The sequence below is a fragment of the Papaver somniferum genome, unplaced genomic scaffold, assembly GCF_003573695.1.
Source record: "Papaver somniferum cultivar HN1 unplaced genomic scaffold, ASM357369v1 unplaced-scaffold_79, whole genome shotgun sequence".
Taxonomy (NCBI): Eukaryota; Viridiplantae; Streptophyta; class Magnoliopsida; order Ranunculales; family Papaveraceae; genus Papaver; species Papaver somniferum.
The window spans coordinates 1542956-1562163 of NW_020650859.1; the positions used below are offsets into that span (position 1 = coordinate 1542956).

Genomic DNA, 19208 nt, shown 5'->3' on the forward strand with positions numbered 1-19208 from the left:
CTACCCTGAAACACTGCAGGAAGTAATGTCCTATTCGTACGGCGTTGGCGGAACGGAGTGAAAGAACCCGAACTGATATCCTGACCATAACAGTTTGCTCTTAAGTACAGTTCATCGTAAGAAACATCCATAATCCTGTTGCTGTTCTTTGTTCACTGCAAGATTGTAGTGAAGTATTGTATTATCACCGCCGGTACTGGTTAGGTTGAATTCTGTTAATGATGAGTCTGTGACACGGAATTTGATCATGGTTTGGTATGGATATTTAAGATGAACAGTGTACCGTCATAGCATAAATAAAACATACTAAAAATGAGATACTGATAACGTAATCAGATATCGAGCTTGTGCACCAGCGAGCCATAGAGATAATAATTGTGATGCCCAAAGGAGCTAGGAGGATGTTTAACCTATTATTCGCATGAGTCTTGAATTCCCTTATCCTTTGGAAATCCAATTTCTAGCCATCTTCTATTCCTGTTTGGTTCAGAATTATATTTTAAGAAAATTGACCCAACTCCGTTCAACCAAACAGGCCAAGAACCGGAACTCCCCCACAAGATCTTTTGTGCCAATTTGAAGGAATCAGGAGGAATGCGTGATGTAAGAAAATCAGATTATTTTTACCATTTAAATATTAAAGTTAGGCACTTATTTAAGAAAATGACTATTTTAGCCCTCAAAACTAAATCGAGAGTGATATCTAGGATTATTGCCACGTGACAATAATTAGATCCAGCGGATGTAACGACTGGATGAGAAAGCTATAAAATCCGATTCCATTCAATAGCATTAAGATTGGGCCATGCGTTACTTAGGCAGGCTCCATACCCATGAGCAAATCTCCGGCAATAAATAAATAAAAATAAAAATCCGATCTCCTCCTCTCAAAGAAACCAAAATTTAGGGTTAGGGGTTTGAATCCAAACCAGCAAAATGGCAACAGAGGAGAATTCACAAGAATCTTCAGTACACAAATTAAGATCACCGGAATCAGGATCAGGAGACATGGTTGATATGATGTTCGCCAAACGCGGTTGTTGTTGTGGGAATTGGTTACCCAGTTGGGAAAGAATTCGAGACAATTATAATAACGATCAAGATCAAGATGGACGATGGTGGAGTAAAGGAATTAGCGTTTTCAAGAAGATTAGAGAATGGTCGGAACTTGTTGCTGGGCCAAAATGGAAAACGTTCATCAGGAAATTCAATAAGAAAGGAGGAAATCAGTATCATCAGGGAAAGAAATTGAAGTATGATCCGTTGGATTATGCTAGGAATTTTGATGAAGGAAGAGCGAATGATGATTTTAGTTATCCTGATTTCTCATCTAGGTATGCTTTCATTCCTAATTCTTGTAAATCTTCTATGGATCTCGGTAAAGATGGTCCTTGTTTTACTTGATGAATTTACATTTTCTCAAGAAACAAAAACTAAACAGATTGAATTTGAATCCCAATCCCCATGGGTATAATTGAAATGAGGATCTCATTGTTGTTTGGAATTGAAAAAATATGAGGTTTGAATATTTGGTGAATCTGGATTCTCTGGTCCTGATAAAGTCATGATCCTGATTGATTAGATCATCAAATCCCAATTTATTATTATCGTCAGGTGGTTTGTGTTGGGAATGGAGTCATATTTGTACCTGCCAAACTTTGTTGTTTTGTCCTAAGCCCACAAAGTTATTTATATTAGGATCCAACCGGATTTTTTTTTTATTTAGAGGTCCAAAATTAATTAAAACATGGAAATGACCATAATACCCATTGTTACCAAACGTGTGTGTTTACACATTCATTATATTGAGTACATATCTGTTACACTGATTATAAATTCGAGTACATATCTGCTACACTGCTTATAAATTCGAGTACATATCTGCTACACTACTTACAAATCTGAGTACATATCTGTCGCGCTGCTTACAAATAGAACACGTATCCGCTAAACTGCTTACAAATTCGAGTATATATCTGCTGCTTACGAATTCGAGTATGTATCTATTGAACTACTTACAGGAAATGTACATGTTTGTTAGAATCAATGATAAATAAATTAGAAAACGTTTTACATCACATATATTGTAGGATCATACCATTAATCTCTAGTATTTCTTTAATATAAAAGAGGTACAGTTTTGCATGATTGAACAGGGTGACATAACAACTAAAAAACTAACCAACAAAATTAATGTCCATAAGAAGCTACTGAATATCTACAACAAACCCTGAAAGTGATTATCAAGGATCGAGTGATACATAGCAAACTAGAGTAACATATTAGGATGCTTTACACAAATGAAAATGTAACAGACAACATTTCAATTTTCTTACCACACAAAGAAGCTGCCGCTTTCCAGGAGTATCGGCTCCGTGGTTGCTAAATTTTGCTTCCAGAACCGCTATTAGCGCAACATTATCCTATACAAAATTGAATGGACAAATAGAATAATACAGGGAGTAAGATTCTGGGAAAGAATCTAAGCACCAACTAACTGCATAAGAGACTCCCAAAGAAGAAAAATCACCTTAAGAAGTCGAGACAAAGCAGCTTTCTTCTGAGTGACTGGGACCACAACATCTGTCAGTGACTGAGCAGCCTTGTTGAATTCGACCTACATACAAAAGTAAATTGTTTAACATGTGAACCAACATAGTAACAATAATTCAAAAGAAAGTCTGTCATCTCCAAACCTCGTATTTCTTCACATGGGAAAATCTGTCCCTTCGGAAAAATGTTGCACGACCATCGATAGCATAAGTCCCGGTGTAAACCTACAGTGAACAGATTCATTATCACAAACTGAATATTTTGAGTTTATGACCATTAAATCAAAAATGTCCGCAAGCAAACCTCTGTTGTCTTCTTCTTGTAGAGAGCTTGATAACCATGTTTGTCCAACTCAGGGGCGAAAAACTCATCAAAATGATCACTTTGAACCTGAAATAAGAAATGATTAGCTTTGTTGAAACTAAATCCTTAACTTAAGGATTGGCTATGTGGACATAATCTTGAATCCAAGCTAATACAACAATTTCATATCTAAATAACTAATATGAGACAAGGATAGTGTTTTTCGTATTTAGTATTCCAGTTCATTATACATGCACTGGAATACCATGAAAAGGAAAAACCAGAATGGCTTCTGTCAAAATTATTTGATGTAAGAGAGAAGTTTGTAACAGTACGTCATATATGTACTGCATATTCATGAACTAAAAAATCAATTGCATGTCAAGAAGAAGTGATGGATCCATGCATATAACTGAATCAAAGCACATACTTCAGTATTACACATACGTACTCATGGATCAAACCCAAAAACAATAGCAAAACTCAGAAATATAAACGAATCAAAGCACATATTTCAGTATTACACATACTTACTCATGGATCGAACCCAAAAACAGTGGAAAACTTTTGAATATAACCGAATCAAAGCACATACTTCAGTATTACACATACGTACTCATGGATCGAACCCAAAAACAATGGAAAAACTCTGAATATAACCGAATCAAAGCACATATTTCAGTACTACACATACGTACTGATAGATCGAACCAAAAAAAATGGAAAAAATTTGAATATAACCGAATCATAAGAATTTTGTATAAGTACGTCGTATACGTACTGTCAATTCATACACAAAAGCAAACTGTATCAAACCTAAAAACATAATAGCATCATGAAAATCGATTTGATCTTCATAATACAATCGGAAAAAAAATCAAATGAAGAAAAACGAACAAAATAATCAAAAAAGATGATTAAAAAACATACCCGGAAACACAAACAAATCTTCTCGTCGTAAATCATAACGATGCATCATCATCATCTTCTTCTTAATAAATTGAGTTTCTGTCAGTACGCGATATACGTACTGTTGCTTCATATACAAAAACAAACTGAAACACATCTAAAACCAACAAAATGGAAGTGGTATAAGTAAATCTAACAATGAAATGAACAAAAAATATGATTATTCATCTAGATCTGGTAAATAATCAACAAATCAAACATGGAGATAAAAAAGCTTAATCAAACACAACAACGATTCGATCGTGAAACCCTAAAATAAACATTGATTTGATAGAAACGAGAAAGATTGAAGATTTTTTTTTGGATCTGTACAGAATTCATTTGCAGCAGCAGTGAGAAGAAAGAGAAGAAGAAAACGAATATGAAAGGTTAATGTTCTTCTCGTGCTTATAATCCCTGTTAAATAGGGAGGGTTATTTGTGGTATTTTTAAATTTCGCATTAGTTATCCCGCACGTGTAAGGACCTGGGCTTAAAAAATTAGGTCCATTTTTATGTTTTCTCTTAATTATGGACCTCTGTTTACTGGGCTTTAGTGGGTGGACCTGCCATTAACTAAGAACACTATAATAGGATCTATAGGTAATTCCTACAATATAAAATAATGGTTTGATGTGATAAAGTCAAACACAGTAATGGTCTAATTTGATAAAACCAAACTCAATTCTCTTATGGTAAGATGTAGCAGTGGTTTTAGTTGTCTTTGTTTTCTTTATTCTTCTTGGACATAAGATATTGGAGTTAACCCAGAAATGTTATAAATATTTTTGCATAGTTTGAGCAAAAATGATGGTGACATGTTTAGTTGATTGTTGATGATGAGCCTGTCAAAACAATTTAGTTTTGGTCGCTATGTTGTGTGAGCCGCTTCTAAGGCCCCCAATGGCGACCACAACAATAAAATAGAGAAAGATGATGGCTCAGGTTTTTCGTGCGCTGCGCCTTTTACAACATAGGTTGGTGGTTTGTGTTAATTATAGCATCTAGAAGTGATGACACTATTGTTGAACTATCTAGTTTATGTATTGCAATATCTAATGCTGAAATTTTAAGCAAGATTATGCTCCTAAGTTTTTTATTTTAAAAGGAGTGATTTCATGCAGTTTGGAGCAAAATCCTGAGAGTGAGAGAGAAACCAATAGTGGTTTGGAAAGTCAGTTCTACCATTAAAATGAGTAATGGGTTTCAGCAAAACCTAATTTTTCTCACGGCAGAAGTTCGTTGGTGATAAATTCTCGGTCAATCTAGCATTAGATTTTGAAAAGTTCTCTCCCTGTTACTGACATGAACTCATAGAACTTGGATTACTTAGATCCTTTGAGGAAAAAGGATTTGTTGTTTTCTGAAACTTGCAGGATTTTAAAGGTTTTTGCGGTTTTAGAGAAAGTATAAGGCGACTTAAGTTGAGTTCAGTTTTTGGATTTGTCGATGTTAAGTTTACAGATTTTCATCTATGAGGCAAATTCAGAAATTCCCATGGTAAACTCAAACTCGAGACGAATTTATTTACTGAGATAATTTGATATTACACGTTTCGTATATAAGTTGATTCCAATTGCCGAACACTGATCTTAATTTATTGACACATGGGTCAAGGGTACTGATTTTGACAAAAAGAAAAATCTCACAACCAAAGCTAGGAATTGAAGTCCACAACTCAAAAGTACATAGAATGGTTTGCTTAAATAATGAGATTAGATTCAAGCCGCATATATTAATACCCAACTATAAATGCATTATTGAATCACATTAACATTATTTTGTAAAGTATTGATTTTTGGCAAAACCGGTATTTTTATTTTTTGATCGGCAAAGAATTGGTGCTGACGAATTTCAAACTCGCGTCACTGGTATCATGAAAATCTTAATGATTTCTGTTGGGAACTGTGATAGAAATGGGATCATGAAAGTCATAGGACGGTGGTGGAGGAAAAACCAGTATTAACCTAAAGGGCCCATGTTGATGTTAGGCGCTGCGGTTGTCACAACCTCCTTCTTGGACCAAGACATTTTCATTAGGGCTTGATTTATTCAATCCGTGTACACTCTCTTTTTACATCAATAAAGATAGACTCACCGAAAACAACACAACGCATTTTGTCTCGAATGAAATAGAAAGTGGATCCCATCCTACCCATTACTAATCTCGATGTTGAGAAGTTTTAATTTCTTCCGTTAGTTCCCCTCACGGGATAAATCCCGGTGTAGAGCCGCGGTGTGTCTAGCACTTCTCCTTTTTTCATACACAAATACTCAAACTTTCAAGAAAGGAAACATTCCAACTCCTTAGATAATGCACCATCAAGGGTCCAACTCCCTAGATTTTACACTCATATTTTCAAGAAAGGAAAATATTCCACATCAAGGATCCAACTACCGGGACATTATGTGAAAAAAAATAATAAGTTTTTTTTTTTGATTGAAAGGAGGTAATAATAAAAGAAGAAGGAATGTACAGGAGATCTACCAGTGGTAGAAAAAAACAACGAAAAGTGAAAAAACAAAACAAATATTACAGAAATAGAGCCTGCCAATTAGAAGACACGGTATATGAGAAGTTCAAATGAACTCTGCGCCCCGCAGCCACTGCCCATAATAGGATAGAAGTTTTTGTTTCACAGATAAGGTCATCATCTGTTTTGTAAATACAGTTTTCTTCAAATCTTCTACAATTCCTTTCCCTCCAAATCGAATTGATGATTGCAGAAGGAATAAATTTCCAAACAAAGTTACCAGAAAAGAGAGTAAACCAAATCTCCGCCAGAGTTTTCATAGAACCTGGAACAACCCAACACCAACCTGTATTTGGTATTATGCTACACCAAATCTTATAAGCCACTTTACAATGTAAGAAAATATGGTCCTGAGATTCCTCTCCTCCTCCACATAAAGCACAATTGTTATCAATATTCATACCTTTTTGTTGAAGCCTATCGATCGTTTTCAACTTACCATGAATCAGGCTCCACATCAGAAAGCAAATTTTTGGAGGAATTTCATGTTGCCAGGTGAAATGAGAAGGGAAGTTTGGTATTCCGTGAGTCGCCACCAACTGTGAATACAACGATTTGATAGTAAAAATTCCAGAGGGATGAATCTTCCATCTACGAGTGTCTGATAGACCATCACGGATAGGTGGATTGTCACCAATGATGGTAAGTAAAGCAGCATACTCTTGAGATTCAAAATTTGAAAGAACTCTCCTGAAGTCAAACTTCCAGTTTCCCTCAATGGAAATCATATCTGCAACGTTAGCATTCTTGTTCCTGATCAACTTAAAAAGATTAGGACAAACACATGATAAAGGTTGCTGCCCTCTCCAACAATCATTCCAGAAGGAAATATTTGTACCTGAATGTAGGAAAATAGTCGAATTCTCACTAATGTAGCAAGCACAATCGGCTATAGCTCGCCAACAAGACACCCCATAAGAGAGATTAACCTTACCCGGTAACCAATAGGAATAATCAGTACCGTACTTATCTGCTATAATCTTGTACCAAAGCTTGTTCTTTTCCACACCAAATCTCCAACACCATTTAGCTAACATAGCAGTATTCATAAGCTTAAGATTGCAGACACCCAGACCACCTCTTTCCTTTTTCGCACAAACTATATCCCAGTTAACTAAGTGCGATAATTTTGCACCTTCTTTAAATTCCCATAAAAAAATCCGCATTTTCTTTTCAAGAAGCTTAATAACTGAGACCGGGGCTTTGAAAAGAGAAAAATAGTAGGTTGGCAGAGAAGAAAGAATACACTTCAAGAGAGCTAATTTCCCCCACTTCGATAAAGAAATCCGCCTCCAGACTGAAAGTCTAGCATCAAACTTCTCAATTATTGGATCCCAAATTTTATAGATCCACATTTCGCTCCAAGAGGCATTCCCAAATACATAAAAGGAAGGACATCAACTGAACAACCAAGTTCTTCTGCCCACATTGGTAAGTTATGGACTGCTCCAACAGCAATAAGACGTGTTTTCAAATTGTTTATCTTGAGGCCTGCTATGAATTCGAAACATTGTAAAACAGAAAACAAGTTATGTAGCTCTTCTCTTTTATTATCCAAAAAGAAGATTGTGTCATCCGCATAATGAAGATGATTTACCACAATACTGGATGACGAAACTGAGAAACCGCTGAAGAGACCTTGACTAGATGCCCTATCCATAAACCTTGAAAAACCTTCCATTGCAATGATAAATAAAAGAGGAGAAATTGGACAACCCTGTCTAACACCTCTTGAACTCGTGAAATATCCAAAGGAAAAAAAAAATAAAAAAAATAAAAAATAAGTCCCGAACATCACAATCACAATCATGCCCGATAGCCATTGATCTCACGCAAAATTGAACTGATCTACATCACTCAATAATAAAACATCCTCGATGATAAACTTGAATGTTTCTATGCAAGTGACCAAAAAAAATCGAAATTGTAAAAGCATATTGCTAGTGATCATGAGGGCAAGAACAAGCCATTTGACTACTAGAAAATAGTTTGACCTAAAATTGTTGTTTTTTTTATAAGAAAAAGAGAAAACCAAAAACTTCTTAACCAAAAGTATGGTTACGGTACAATTTACTAAATAGGTTATTTCTCGTATTGAGATGATTAAACAGATTGTTTAGTTGATCTTCTATTGAGGATCTTAAGCAGCAATTAAATTATATATAAGTAATATATTTTAATACTAGTGTTGCCAAATTTTTCATGAATCAGGAGGGTCATTGTAGATGTAGTCCCCACATGATTTATTCAAACAAAAAGGAAAATAAGAATTATAAGATGCAAAAAACTTTGAGCTGACTGACTACAAAATGAAAAACACAGTTCTAATACAAAATAAGACTCACAACAAGCTGTACATATATATATATATATACATATATCATGGAAGACGATAAAAATTTGTCTCACAACAAAATTTGTGAAGCATTCTATTACACAAGATAAAATGAAAATCCAATACAAATAATAACTTTTTATTCTTATCTTTAAATCAATTACACCACATCTGAAAACCAGTAAGTCCAAAACTCACAGTCCACAGGTAAATCGGAACTGCTCTGATACCAACTGTAACAGAGCAGAGAATTTCCCATCTAACGGATTGGTTTTCATCCCGATTAGCAAAACAAACCCCTTAGTACGTCACTCAAAAGTTAAAATAAAAGTATAAAGAAGATGCTAAAATATGAAATACATTCGTTTGCTAAAATTAAACAAAATGGGAATCACCACTCCTGTGAGATATAGTAAAAGATTTAGAATGTTTGTCAAGTACCAAGAAGTTATCAGAAAATAAATTAATTCATGACTAATTCCAACGGAAGGAAGAATGAAACCGAGACAAACAAAACATAATTCAACTGCAATAACTCAACAACGCTTTCATTTATTAAATACAAATTTTATAATATAGCATCCATCCGTTTACAAAGTTTCCTGAATGCTTAATGGAAATTCTAACAAGATGGACACTGTTCCAAAAGACTCCCGATACAAACTTGATATTATGTGATGACATACATATATATATATATGGACAACAAAGTAAATACCAGCTTTGCGTCCCCAGATCCATTGCCGCAAGCTTCTTGTAGCTTACTGCTTCCGAATAAACCTAATTTTGTGGGAAAAACAAAACAAAACGGGGTGACCCACATCCTAGTAGGGAGTACAACGATAATCGAGCGCCAGAAAATGTACAAATAAAAATGACACAAGTAAGAGACAGTAGTAAGAACACTTGAACTGAAATACGAAGTTCACAAATAATTGTAAAGCATTCTTTCTCAAACATTTGCAAGCTGCCATTCTTCAAATCTTCATAATCTCTTCAATACTTTTAACCAGTGGAAATATATAGATAACTCATATATGCAGGATTCTACCACCAAAATGCTGCAATTAGCCTCACTTATTCAACGAATTTCATAGTTGTGCCGACTTCATCCCTGCGGTGGTTGTGGTTGTGCGGGAGTGATACAGGATGGTTTAGTCATGCATAGTTTGCCTTAATTTTCGCAGATCCTGACCATTCCATCTTGTTATTGTATCGCTACTTCTTTCTGGACGAGTAGGCTTCTGTTCATGAGATTTAAGATCTTCATTTGAAGTTCCGCTGACCATCTTTCTCCTTGATCACGAGAGGCACTCAGAGACTGCCCTGGTGTTTGCTGCTGTGAATAACTTGAGCTTATTTTTTGTGGTATAGTGTTAGTGTTTGAACGAAACATCTTGATTTGTGATTGAGGGTATGAATTGTGTAATACTGGTGAGTTTATCTGATCGGCTGTTAGATACATAGGTTGTGAGCTACTAGGTCTAGAACAAACCCTTCTGCTTGCTTGCTGCAGTTGTCCTCCTTGTGTAGGAGCTAACTCAAGATTATTAGGTTGTACAGGGTGTGAAACATGATCATCGGTAACAGTCTGCTGCCTTAGTGTTCGCAATACCTGACCATTCCACATTGTTCTTGTATCGCTACGAATCCCTGGAGAAGAAGCAGGATGCTGTTCATAAGTATTAAAATCCTCAATAGGAGTTCCCCTGACCCTCATTCTCCTTGAAGATATACTTTCAGTGTAAGGATAACAAGATATGAAACGTTTTCCTTTTGTTGGCTCGGTAAAGAAATAATAGTACAAATAGTGTAACAGGAAATGGAACTATGAAGTCTAATCTTCTACAGACATGAGCGGGTATGTATAGGAATACGGTGAGAATAGTGAAATACCAACTTGCTATGAGATTGCTGGGGTTAGTTGGGCTTTGGTTGTTATATGGATTTCACCTACCAACTTGCAGTGATTGTCGACGCTTATGAGAGAGCTTGAGATTTTATCTTCTAAAATGAGACTCAGTGGTATTGAGTATGTGGTAGGCAGTGACTAGATAATAGGACGGTGACAGTGACATGCCTCACTCGATCAGATGGGACATCGTCCAGTACGTGGTATCTGAGAGAGCTTGAGACTTTACCTTGTACATGAATCTTGTGCTAAAGCTACCCTTTATATATCTTGTCATGCACCTACCTCATGGATGGAGCTAGAAAATTTAAGAGTTCAATCATTCATGTTCCAAGAAATCACTAGGGCCTAAAACGAATGTGCATGCAATGCCGGAATGCAATTATCTTTGTAACTGGAGTTCAATAAAAGAAAGAACTTTTGTTGGTGGAGATTTATTTTCGTGGCTCCATTCCGCACTAAGGGGATATTGCAAGTTGTCTCCTATCTACTGGTTCCAGAAACCGAGAGAGATCTGATGCGGTCGCGTCATCGATCCACCCATGGGCAACTGGGAAGGTAGAGTTTTTGTTCATCTCTACATACATTGTTCCATCAGTACCGCCGAACATGGAGTCTACTACGTTGTGGCTTTCTTAATTTTATCAGTTTTTGGAAGAACCCGTAATAAACCCAGCAAGAAATTCTTACTTCTTACTATGTTTTCTTGGGGACTGTAATAGCAATGGATCACACAAAGTCATGGGAGGTGCGGTTGGTGCACATGCTCACCAGTCTTAATCTAGAGGGACGGACTATTGGTGTTGGGCGGTGCGCCTCTTTTCTTGACCAAGACTTTTGCATCGGTGGATGGCGTTAATATCTCTTAAATGTTAAAACAACTCTTCTTATTAACACTGCCGGAATTCGATCAATCGGATCTCTTACCGCTAGAACCATGAGATGAACAGTGATAAGAACTATCTCTCCCTGACCAAATAATCACAAGATTATAACAAGGTTCTTGCTATCTTCTTTTGGAAACATTAGAAACAACATATATTATATATATGTAAACCAAAAATACAGTTTTAATTAATACATGGATCATGCAAATGTTAGCTAGATTCCGAAGAAGCTTAGCAAATACAAATTGCTGATAATTTATTAATACCACACAAATAAAAACTATATCAAGATAGAACCTGATCTAATTTTAAAATTATATTTTTTGAAGTATCAAATCAGAACACACATGCAGAAGTTTCTACCACCAAGAAGAGGCACAGCTGCAATTCCCCCACTCCTTGTTAACGACCTTCATAGATGGACGACATCAAGATCTCTGTGGTTGTGGTGATGGACTTGGTGGTCGTGGTGGTGGACCTGGTGGTGGTGGACCTGGTGGTGGTGGTGGACGTCATGGTGGTGGACGTCATGGTAGTGGTGGTCTGGCGGACCTCGTGGTAGTTGTGGCGGGTCCATGGCCGATCCAAAGGTTGTGTCCTACTTGTAGATCTTAAAGTGGGTAACCCTGTTGGCTCTCTTTGTGTAGGAGCAATCTGGCGATTATTAGGTTGTGCAGGGCGTGATTCACGATGGGTAACCCTGCTAATTCTTGTTGGCTCTCCTTGTGTAGGAGCGACCTGACGATCATTAGGTTGTGCTGGCGGCTGTGATTCAGGATAGGTAATCCTGCTCCTCCTTGGCTCACGACGGGTAATCCTGCTCCTTGATTCACGAGGGTTACTCAAAGTCAGCTTCTTTAGTTCTCGCAGATCCTCCCCATTCCATTTCGTTCTTGCAGACATAACTGTTGGTTTTGTTGTTTTTGGCTAGGTGAGAGGATAATCGTATGAAAAATGAACTGTATATATTGCTTTGGTTGCTGAAATGGTGGGCTAAGTTTGTTCCAGTCGGATTTTGCCTAGTAGCGTAGCTCTTCAATAATTTGTGTCGATATCGTGATTTAAGGGTCTGTTTTGCTGAAGAGTTGTACGGGTCAGATTAAAGTACTATGCTCACTAGTTTATGTTCAAAGTATATTTAGAGATTTTTTCCGTGGATTAAATTCCGTGTCCCACTCGAGAGTTCTTGCAAAATAGGAACATATGACCAAAAGGGCAAAATATAACCAAATAAATTCTGACCATATTCCTGAAATGATTGCATGACAAATGTGGTGGGAGCAATTTTTGGAGTGCTCCGAATTTTTTTCAAGAGCACTTATACTATTGAGGGTAAAAAAGGTATAAAAATGTTGCAAAAAGTCCAAAATGTTGTTTTTCGAATTTCACCCTTTCTCAAGTCCATGTCTGGTAAACAGCAGATAACTCAACTGAATATCCGGTATCTGTTCGACTCCTCCAATATTGTTCGAAGTTTTCAGATGTCACATACGGAAGGTTTGCTCTGAACCACTCCCCAGAAGAAACCAAATAGCAGACACAAAACAACATTCAAAGAATGAAAGCAAAGCATTTACAAATTGTTTCCACCGTTTGGTGTCATTGAAGTGCACCACAATTATCAAAAAGTAATCCTCTTTTTTATCACTTCTAATATTGAAGGCAGCTGCTGGGAGAAAAATTATGAACATGGTATGATGTGCCGCCCTGGCTGATGTTAACCATATCATGAAGCTAAGCAGTATCAAGCTAGCTAGCTTCATGAAATTCCTGCAAGCAACTTGGTCGAGTTTGATGATGCTTTGGCAGAGAGTTGAGTTTCCTTAAATAGATTACCTTCTTGATCTATGAAACTGCACTTGTAAGTAGCCTCTCTAATACACAAATCATTTTCTCGTTCCATGTGAAAATGACTGCAGTAAGACAGATTTTACTAGAGACCTAATTCCCTTTTCAACTGCGCAAGAGTGGCTTCAATCTCGTCAATGTTATCTTCAATCTCGTCACTCCGAACATCAGCTCCCGCTCTCGGTGACCCAGTACTTTCACGTGCTTTGCCTTCTGCAGTCTTTGTGTTGTTTCCCTCTTCGACATTAGCATCTGTTATGTTGAGCTCTTTCTCTAGAAACTCCACAAATTCTTCACCAATGTCCTGTAGAATATAAGTTCAAGTACGTGTTTACGCCGTTTATTTTTATAGGTATTAAATTTTTTAGAACTTTCTCGTGATAATCTTACAAAAGATTTAAGAATTTCATTCACACAAAAAAAATCTAAATGAGTAGTAGTTTCTCACCGCTAACTCTTCCCACAAGCTCTTGGGCTTCCCTTGTGATGCCGCGCTTGCTTCCCAGTTTTGAAACTCCACCTGAAGGTCCCTAAAGAAGTCCCCTGGAGAACAAAAAACAATGCAGCTCTTAGCGGTAGAAGAGAAAAGGTTTTTGAATTCTAATACAATCTTGAAATATTGTATGCCAATAGTTATGGAAACGGTAAACCAAAAGACTACCTACTGTTATTTGTACATCCCTCAAAACATCACCTGCATAACAAACCGAGTTATGCATAAGACTTAAGGAACTCTTACCCATTTGATGATACAGGACACTACAAACAATTATACCAGAAATATTCACAACCTTCAATAAGGTAGAAAGCAGTTTAGAACTGAAGAAGAAATGAAATGTAAGTGCCTAGTAGTGCAGTGATGCAGACGTGTACCTAGAAGCCCAGAGTTGTTTGAAATAGAAGATCGTGGAAGAAAGGATTGGGTCCAAGCAGGTGAGAAGAGAGATTAGCAGTGTTTATTATGGGTGGATAGCAGTGGCCGATGACTGCACATCTCAGTTCCGGTGAGCATTTGCAGAATATAGAGAGCTCAAGCAATTGCCAATGCTGTCTATGGAGTACAGATTAACGAGGGTATACCAGTATAACTTCTTAAGAGATTCAAGTTGTTTAAAGTCACAGTCTATAACAACTAATTCTGAGCTTGCTTTTTATTCAGCAGAGTTAAGTAGAACAGGATAAGATTGAGTCAGAATTGAATAATGAAAAGAAGAAACTCGAGATTTTTAGACCACAAAACTGGAAAAGCGTGAGTCCTGGAATGAAACATAACGATATAGAATGTGGAAAAAATCAACGGAACACTGCAATTCTGTTCTAGTACCCCTCACTCATCTCCTAGGGATTAAGGTAACACTGCTTCTAGAGACATTAAGCTACGGGATTCAGCATAGTTACAAGATGCTACGTTGCAAACACTAATCGATAAAAACACAACCCACAATATCAATCACCATCTGATAGGGTATGAAGTGCTAACGAAAGAACTGAACAGCTTGACTACTAACAATCACATGGAACAAAATTGTTTTTCCAGTTCAATGCAATATTAACTGCGTTAGTATGATAGTATTTACCTCCAATTTCATAACTTCAGTGCTATTGACAAATATAGTCACAGAATAGGATATTCAAAGGAGGAATCCCGAGTTTTTAAGATCAAACAAATGGAAAAGCTCGAGTCCGACTACGGTAACAATGGTTGCAGAGATGTTAGGCTAAGAATTAAGCATATTCACAATTGATAAAATACAACCCACAAAATCCACCACCATCCGGTAAGGTATGAAGTGCTAAGGACAAAAAAAACGTCTCGACCACAAACACAATCCCAAGGAACAAAACTATTTTTCCAAATTTATAGTATATTAACTGCTCAAGCATGATGGTATCCGTCTCCGGTTCCATAACTTCAATGTAAATAAAAAATTCAATCATGAAAACAACACAACAAAAATAGGGGTGAGGACATACCAAACCCATAAAACTCCGCCTCTCGACCTTTCCTGCTCCGATTCTTCGAAGTAGAATAACCACCAGATGCTCCTCTTCCATAATCATACTTACGCCGTGACTCCGAATTCAACAGCGTATTATAAGCATGTTTAATCCTCATGAATTTCTCTTGCGCATTTGCCTGCACATCCAACAAACAACAAAAGAAACTTTATCAAATTAGCATACTTATCAAAATTTCTGTTAGTCATTTCATCAAACAAATAAATTGCATAAAAGGGTACCTGTTTATTAACATCAGGATGGAATTTGAGTGCAAGCTTTCGGTAAGCTTTCTTAATCTCACCAGGAGTTGCAGAAGGTGAAACACCTAATACATCATACGGAGATTCACCATTACCACCACGATTAGCAGCTCTTACAACAAACCCACTCCCACTTCTTTTCTTAATACTGAGATTTGATAAACAAAATTGGAAAACAGGGAAGAAGTGAAGCTCCAATTGATTATCTTTTCTGAATCTGTAAATGGGTGTGAATAATTTTGATTGAGAAATTCGATAAAGGGGAGGTGACAGAGATATGGAAGAGAAAGATTTCATGCATAATTCTAGAGAAAGAGAGAGATCTGAGTTAGAAGGGGGAGTTTGGGTCTCATGGTTGGGAGGGGTTATCTCTTTCTTCTATAAACTTACTTGGAATGGTGGTGTTCTGTTGTACTCTGTAATAAAGTCTAATCTAAGAGCTCAACTTATCGTTTAGTATGGGGGCATTCATGGTCAAGGTGCGGATTTTGGTAAAAGGGAATGATATAGTTTTTGGCCCCTAAAGGCAGTTCATGTGGTATAACCTACGAATCCAATTTTTTGTCGTGCCAGGAGATGGCCTAGCAAGTTTCTCCATTATGGGAACAGAAGTGGGCACTTGATCATCAAGTGCCAGGACTACCGACATTTGCTCGCGTGGGTAGGCTATACACGGTGTGTCGACGTTAGACGCGGCGTTGGTAGCAAAAACACTGGCGTGCAAGACACAAACTCTGGCATTGGTCACACAAGCGCGGGCATGAGAAACTAAATCGCCAACGGCCAATTATCCAACCTCCATATTTTCAAAACTATATATTCCTTCAACTGAATTCATTTTCGGTCACACCAATACTATTTTCTTCTTCTAAACTAAAATTTCTTGATACAATTGAAAAAGCGGGGGTTTAACAACCACACCCAATATTTCGTGCGGCAATCTGAGAGGACAAACTCCATTATACTTTCAAGAGAATCAACTAGAAAATCATACTCAATCTGCAGAAAAGTATATCAAAGACCAATATCTCTATTTCTCAATTCAATCCGCAATCAAAGAAATATCAATTTGCGAGCCCGATTGAATAAGAGAAATAACTTGAACAGTACCAAAGACCAATGTTCAAGTGTCAATCAATTTATATCAACAAGCAAAGGTTGGATTGTCTAATTGATTGAGCTTAATGCACAACCTATTATATTTATATTATATAACAAAATATAACGCGGAAAAGAAATAACACAGACACCAGAAGTTTTGTTAACGAGGAAACCGTAAATGCAGAAAAACCCCGGGACCTAGTCCAGCTTTGAACACCACGCTGTATTAAGCCGCTGAAGACACTAGCGTACTACCAATGAACTTCGAACTGGAATGTGGTTGAGCCCTAATCAATCTCACATTAATCAAGGTACAGTTGCGCTCCTTACGTTTCTGAGCCCCAGCAGGATTCTACGCACTTGATTCCCTTAGTTGATCTCACCCACAATTAAGAGTTGCTACGACCCAAAAGTCGAAGACTTGATAAACAAATCTGTCTCACACAGAAAAGTCTATTGGAATAGATAAATATGTCTCCCACAGAAATACCTATGAGTTCTTTCCCGTCTTTTGATAAATCAAGGTGCACCGGAACCAATTGATAAACCGTACTTATATTCCCGAAGAACAGCCAAGTATTATCAATCACCTCACAATAATCTTACTTGTATGGAAGCGAAACAAGATATTGTGGAATCACAAACGATGAGACGAAGATGTTTAGGACTTCTTTTAATATTTCCTATCGGAGATAAATCTCAAGCAAATCTTAGCAAAGATAATACTCAATCACGATAGTAGAAGTAAGATCAGAACATGCAACTACAAAGAAAATAGTTGGTTCTGGCTTCACAAACCCAATGAAGTCTTTAAGTCGTTAACCTACAGGGTTTCGTGAAAAACCTAAGGTTAAAGGAGAATCGACTCTAGTCGCAACTAGTATCACATAGAAGGTGTGAGGATTAGGTTTCCCAGTTGCTAGAGTTCTCCTTTTATAGTTTTCAAATCCGGGTTTGCAATCTAAGTTACCTTGGTAACGAAGCATTCAACATTCACTGTTAGATTAAAACCTGATTAGACTCAAGCCAATATCTTTCAGCCGTTAGATCGAACTTAGCTTGTTATACAAAAATGAAATGTACCTTCATTTGGGTTTGAGTAACCGTACCTAAACGTGTACACTATGTCGGCTCAACAGTAGTTAACCGAAGTTAGCCATATGAACACTCTCATATCAACCTTATTCATCTTAACCATAACTAGTTAAAGAGTTGTTCAATTGTTATATTCTCATAGAAGTATACAAGAACACAATTGAAGCAAAATCGGTTTAATTCACTCGAATCAATTTATGAACATTGTAGCCATGGTTTGCAAATAATTCATTACATACTATATAAATGTGTTAGTTCATGTCACAACATATTTTAGAAATTTAACCTCTCAAGTATGCAAACTGGTACGCAAACTTAAGAAACCGGACTGAGTTTGGTTTTCGCGAGTATGCGAACGGGTACGCGTACTTCCAACCTCAGCAAAAATTCCCGTACCTCAACCTTACGCCAGTACGCGTACGGGTACGTGTACTTAGGTTCCCGTACTTTCACAAACCAACAGGTACGCATACGGTATGCATATTATGGTTCTCGGACATGGATTACATATATGCAAGAGTGCATAACATGTTCATAATCCAATATTGGTTAAGTGTTCTAAACTCTGTTTCAATCATTGAAACTTTCTTAGAGAATGACAATAGCTGTTTTCAAGAACTATTAGCATTAAAGCAATTTTCAAGTTATTGAAATAATCATAACGAAACATTCCAAGTCTACACCAAAGCATTGTATCACACAAACCATGTAAATGTTACGGCAATTTTCACATGATCATTTTTTGACTTTCGTCAAGAATATAAGATGAACTTGGTTGCAGTGAAAGCTTACCAACACATATTTCGAGAAATATGTAAGCGAGTTAAACTCAGCTCAAAATATCAAATGTGCATAATAGAGAACTATATAGCACTATGACTTTTGTCTCAATACAAGAGACAAAGTAGAATAACGTAGTTTTAACATTGGTAAGAATAGGATTCGTTGCTCGGAATCTTTTTAAAGATTTGGTTTTTGATTATTAAAAGAAAATACGAAGACAAACTAATTAAAATTTACTTTTAGTTTATCAAGGAGAGATGATTCTAGGGTATTTGATTTCACTAGTTCCAATATTTGTAAACTCAATAATTATTTCTTCGATAAAATACTCCTACTTTACTCAAAACAATTTCGAACCTAATCTCATGCTTTGGAAGATATCACGTTACATGTTTTTTTTATTACTTTATTGTTAATCTAAGGCCTAATTTTCCTTCGCTTATAAAAGATCGGTAGCTTAAACTACCCAAAACAATTTTTACGAAACATATAAAAAAAAGAAAAAATTTAGACAAATTAAAAGCACAATATTAAAGTAAATATGTCAAAGAAAATAATTACTAAAATTTAGGCATCCAAAATAGCTCCTTCCAAACATCCTAGAGAATAATTTAGCTACTCATGACAAAAGATTAAAATAATAATGATA

At 36.6% G+C, this 19208-nt stretch overlaps 4 protein-coding genes across 5 annotated transcripts; 1 reads left to right on the plus strand and 3 right to left on the minus strand.

Annotated features, from left to right (window-relative positions):
• Positions 1–623: 623 nt before the first annotated feature.
• Positions 624–1537, plus strand: LOC113344749. The gene has a single exon (XM_026588685.1). The coding sequence runs from the start codon at positions 937–939 to the stop codon at positions 1402–1404; it is 468 nt and encodes a 155-aa protein (XP_026444470.1). The 5' UTR covers positions 624–936; the 3' UTR covers positions 1405–1537.
• Positions 1538–2218: 681 nt separating this feature from the next.
• Positions 2219–3840, minus strand: LOC113344622 (carbon catabolite repressor protein 4 homolog 1-like). The gene is made up of 6 exons (XM_026588557.1): positions 3787–3840; positions 2857–2943; positions 2697–2777; positions 2531–2617; positions 2337–2423; positions 2219–2230 (listed from the first exon to the last, which is right to left on the minus strand). Exons 1-6 carry the CDS (start codon positions 3820–3822, stop codon positions 2219–2221), a joined length of 390 nt encoding a protein of 129 aa, XP_026444342.1. The 5' UTR covers positions 3823–3840.
• A 3821-nt stretch (positions 3841–7661) lies between these two features.
• LOC113344624 lies at positions 7662–8018 on the minus strand. The gene has a single exon (XM_026588558.1). It carries the CDS (start codon positions 8016–8018, stop codon positions 7662–7664), a length of 357 nt encoding a protein of 118 aa, XP_026444343.1.
• A 4986-nt stretch (positions 8019–13004) lies between these two features.
• On the minus strand, positions 13005–16007 carry LOC113344748 (chaperone protein DnaJ-like). 2 transcript variants are annotated; one of them, XM_026588683.1, is made up of 5 exons: positions 15560–16007; positions 15294–15456; positions 13981–14013; positions 13768–13862; positions 13005–13623 (listed from the first exon to the last, which is right to left on the minus strand). In XM_026588683.1, exons 1-5 carry the CDS (start codon positions 15875–15877, stop codon positions 13405–13407), a joined length of 828 nt encoding a protein of 275 aa, XP_026444468.1. In that variant the 5' UTR covers positions 15878–16007; the 3' UTR covers positions 13005–13404. The 2 variants fall into 2 exon arrangements, with proteins under 2 accessions (XP_026444468.1, XP_026444469.1); XM_026588684.1 differs by lacking the exon at positions 13981–14013.
• Between the last annotated feature and the right edge of the window lie 3201 nt (positions 16008–19208).

Excerpts from the sequence above, each read along its gene's own strand:
- LOC113344749 (XM_026588685.1), top strand. The coding sequence starts at position 937 with ATGGCAACAGAGGAGAATTCACAAGAATCTTCAGTACACAAATTAAGA.
- LOC113344622 (XM_026588557.1), bottom strand. The coding sequence starts at position 3,822 with ATGATTTACGACGAGAAGATTTGTTTGTGTTTCCGG. Across the intron at positions 2,944-3,786 it reads AGATTTGTTTGTGTTTCCGG|GTTCAAAGTGATCATTTTGA; the intron begins GTATGTTTTTTA and ends TTCTTATTTCAG. Across the intron at positions 2,618-2,696 it reads CCCATGTGAAGAAATACGAG|GTCGAATTCAACAAGGCTGC; the intron begins GTTTGGAGATGA and ends TTTTGTATGTAG.
- LOC113344624 (XM_026588558.1), bottom strand. The coding sequence starts at position 8,018 with ATGGAAGGTTTTTCAAGGTTTATGGATAGGGCATCTAGTCAAGGTCTC.
- LOC113344748 (XM_026588683.1), bottom strand. The coding sequence starts at position 15,877 with ATGAAATCTTTCTCTTCCATATCTCTGTCACCTCCCCTTTATCGAATT. Across the intron at positions 15,457-15,559 it reads ATCCTGATGTTAATAAACAG|GCAAATGCGCAAGAGAAATT; the intron begins GTACCCTTTTAT and ends TTGGATGTGCAG. Across the intron at positions 14,014-15,293 it reads GGCGGAGTTTTATGGGTTTG|GTGATGTTTTGAGGGATGTA; the intron begins GTATGTCCTCAC and ends TTTGTTATGCAG.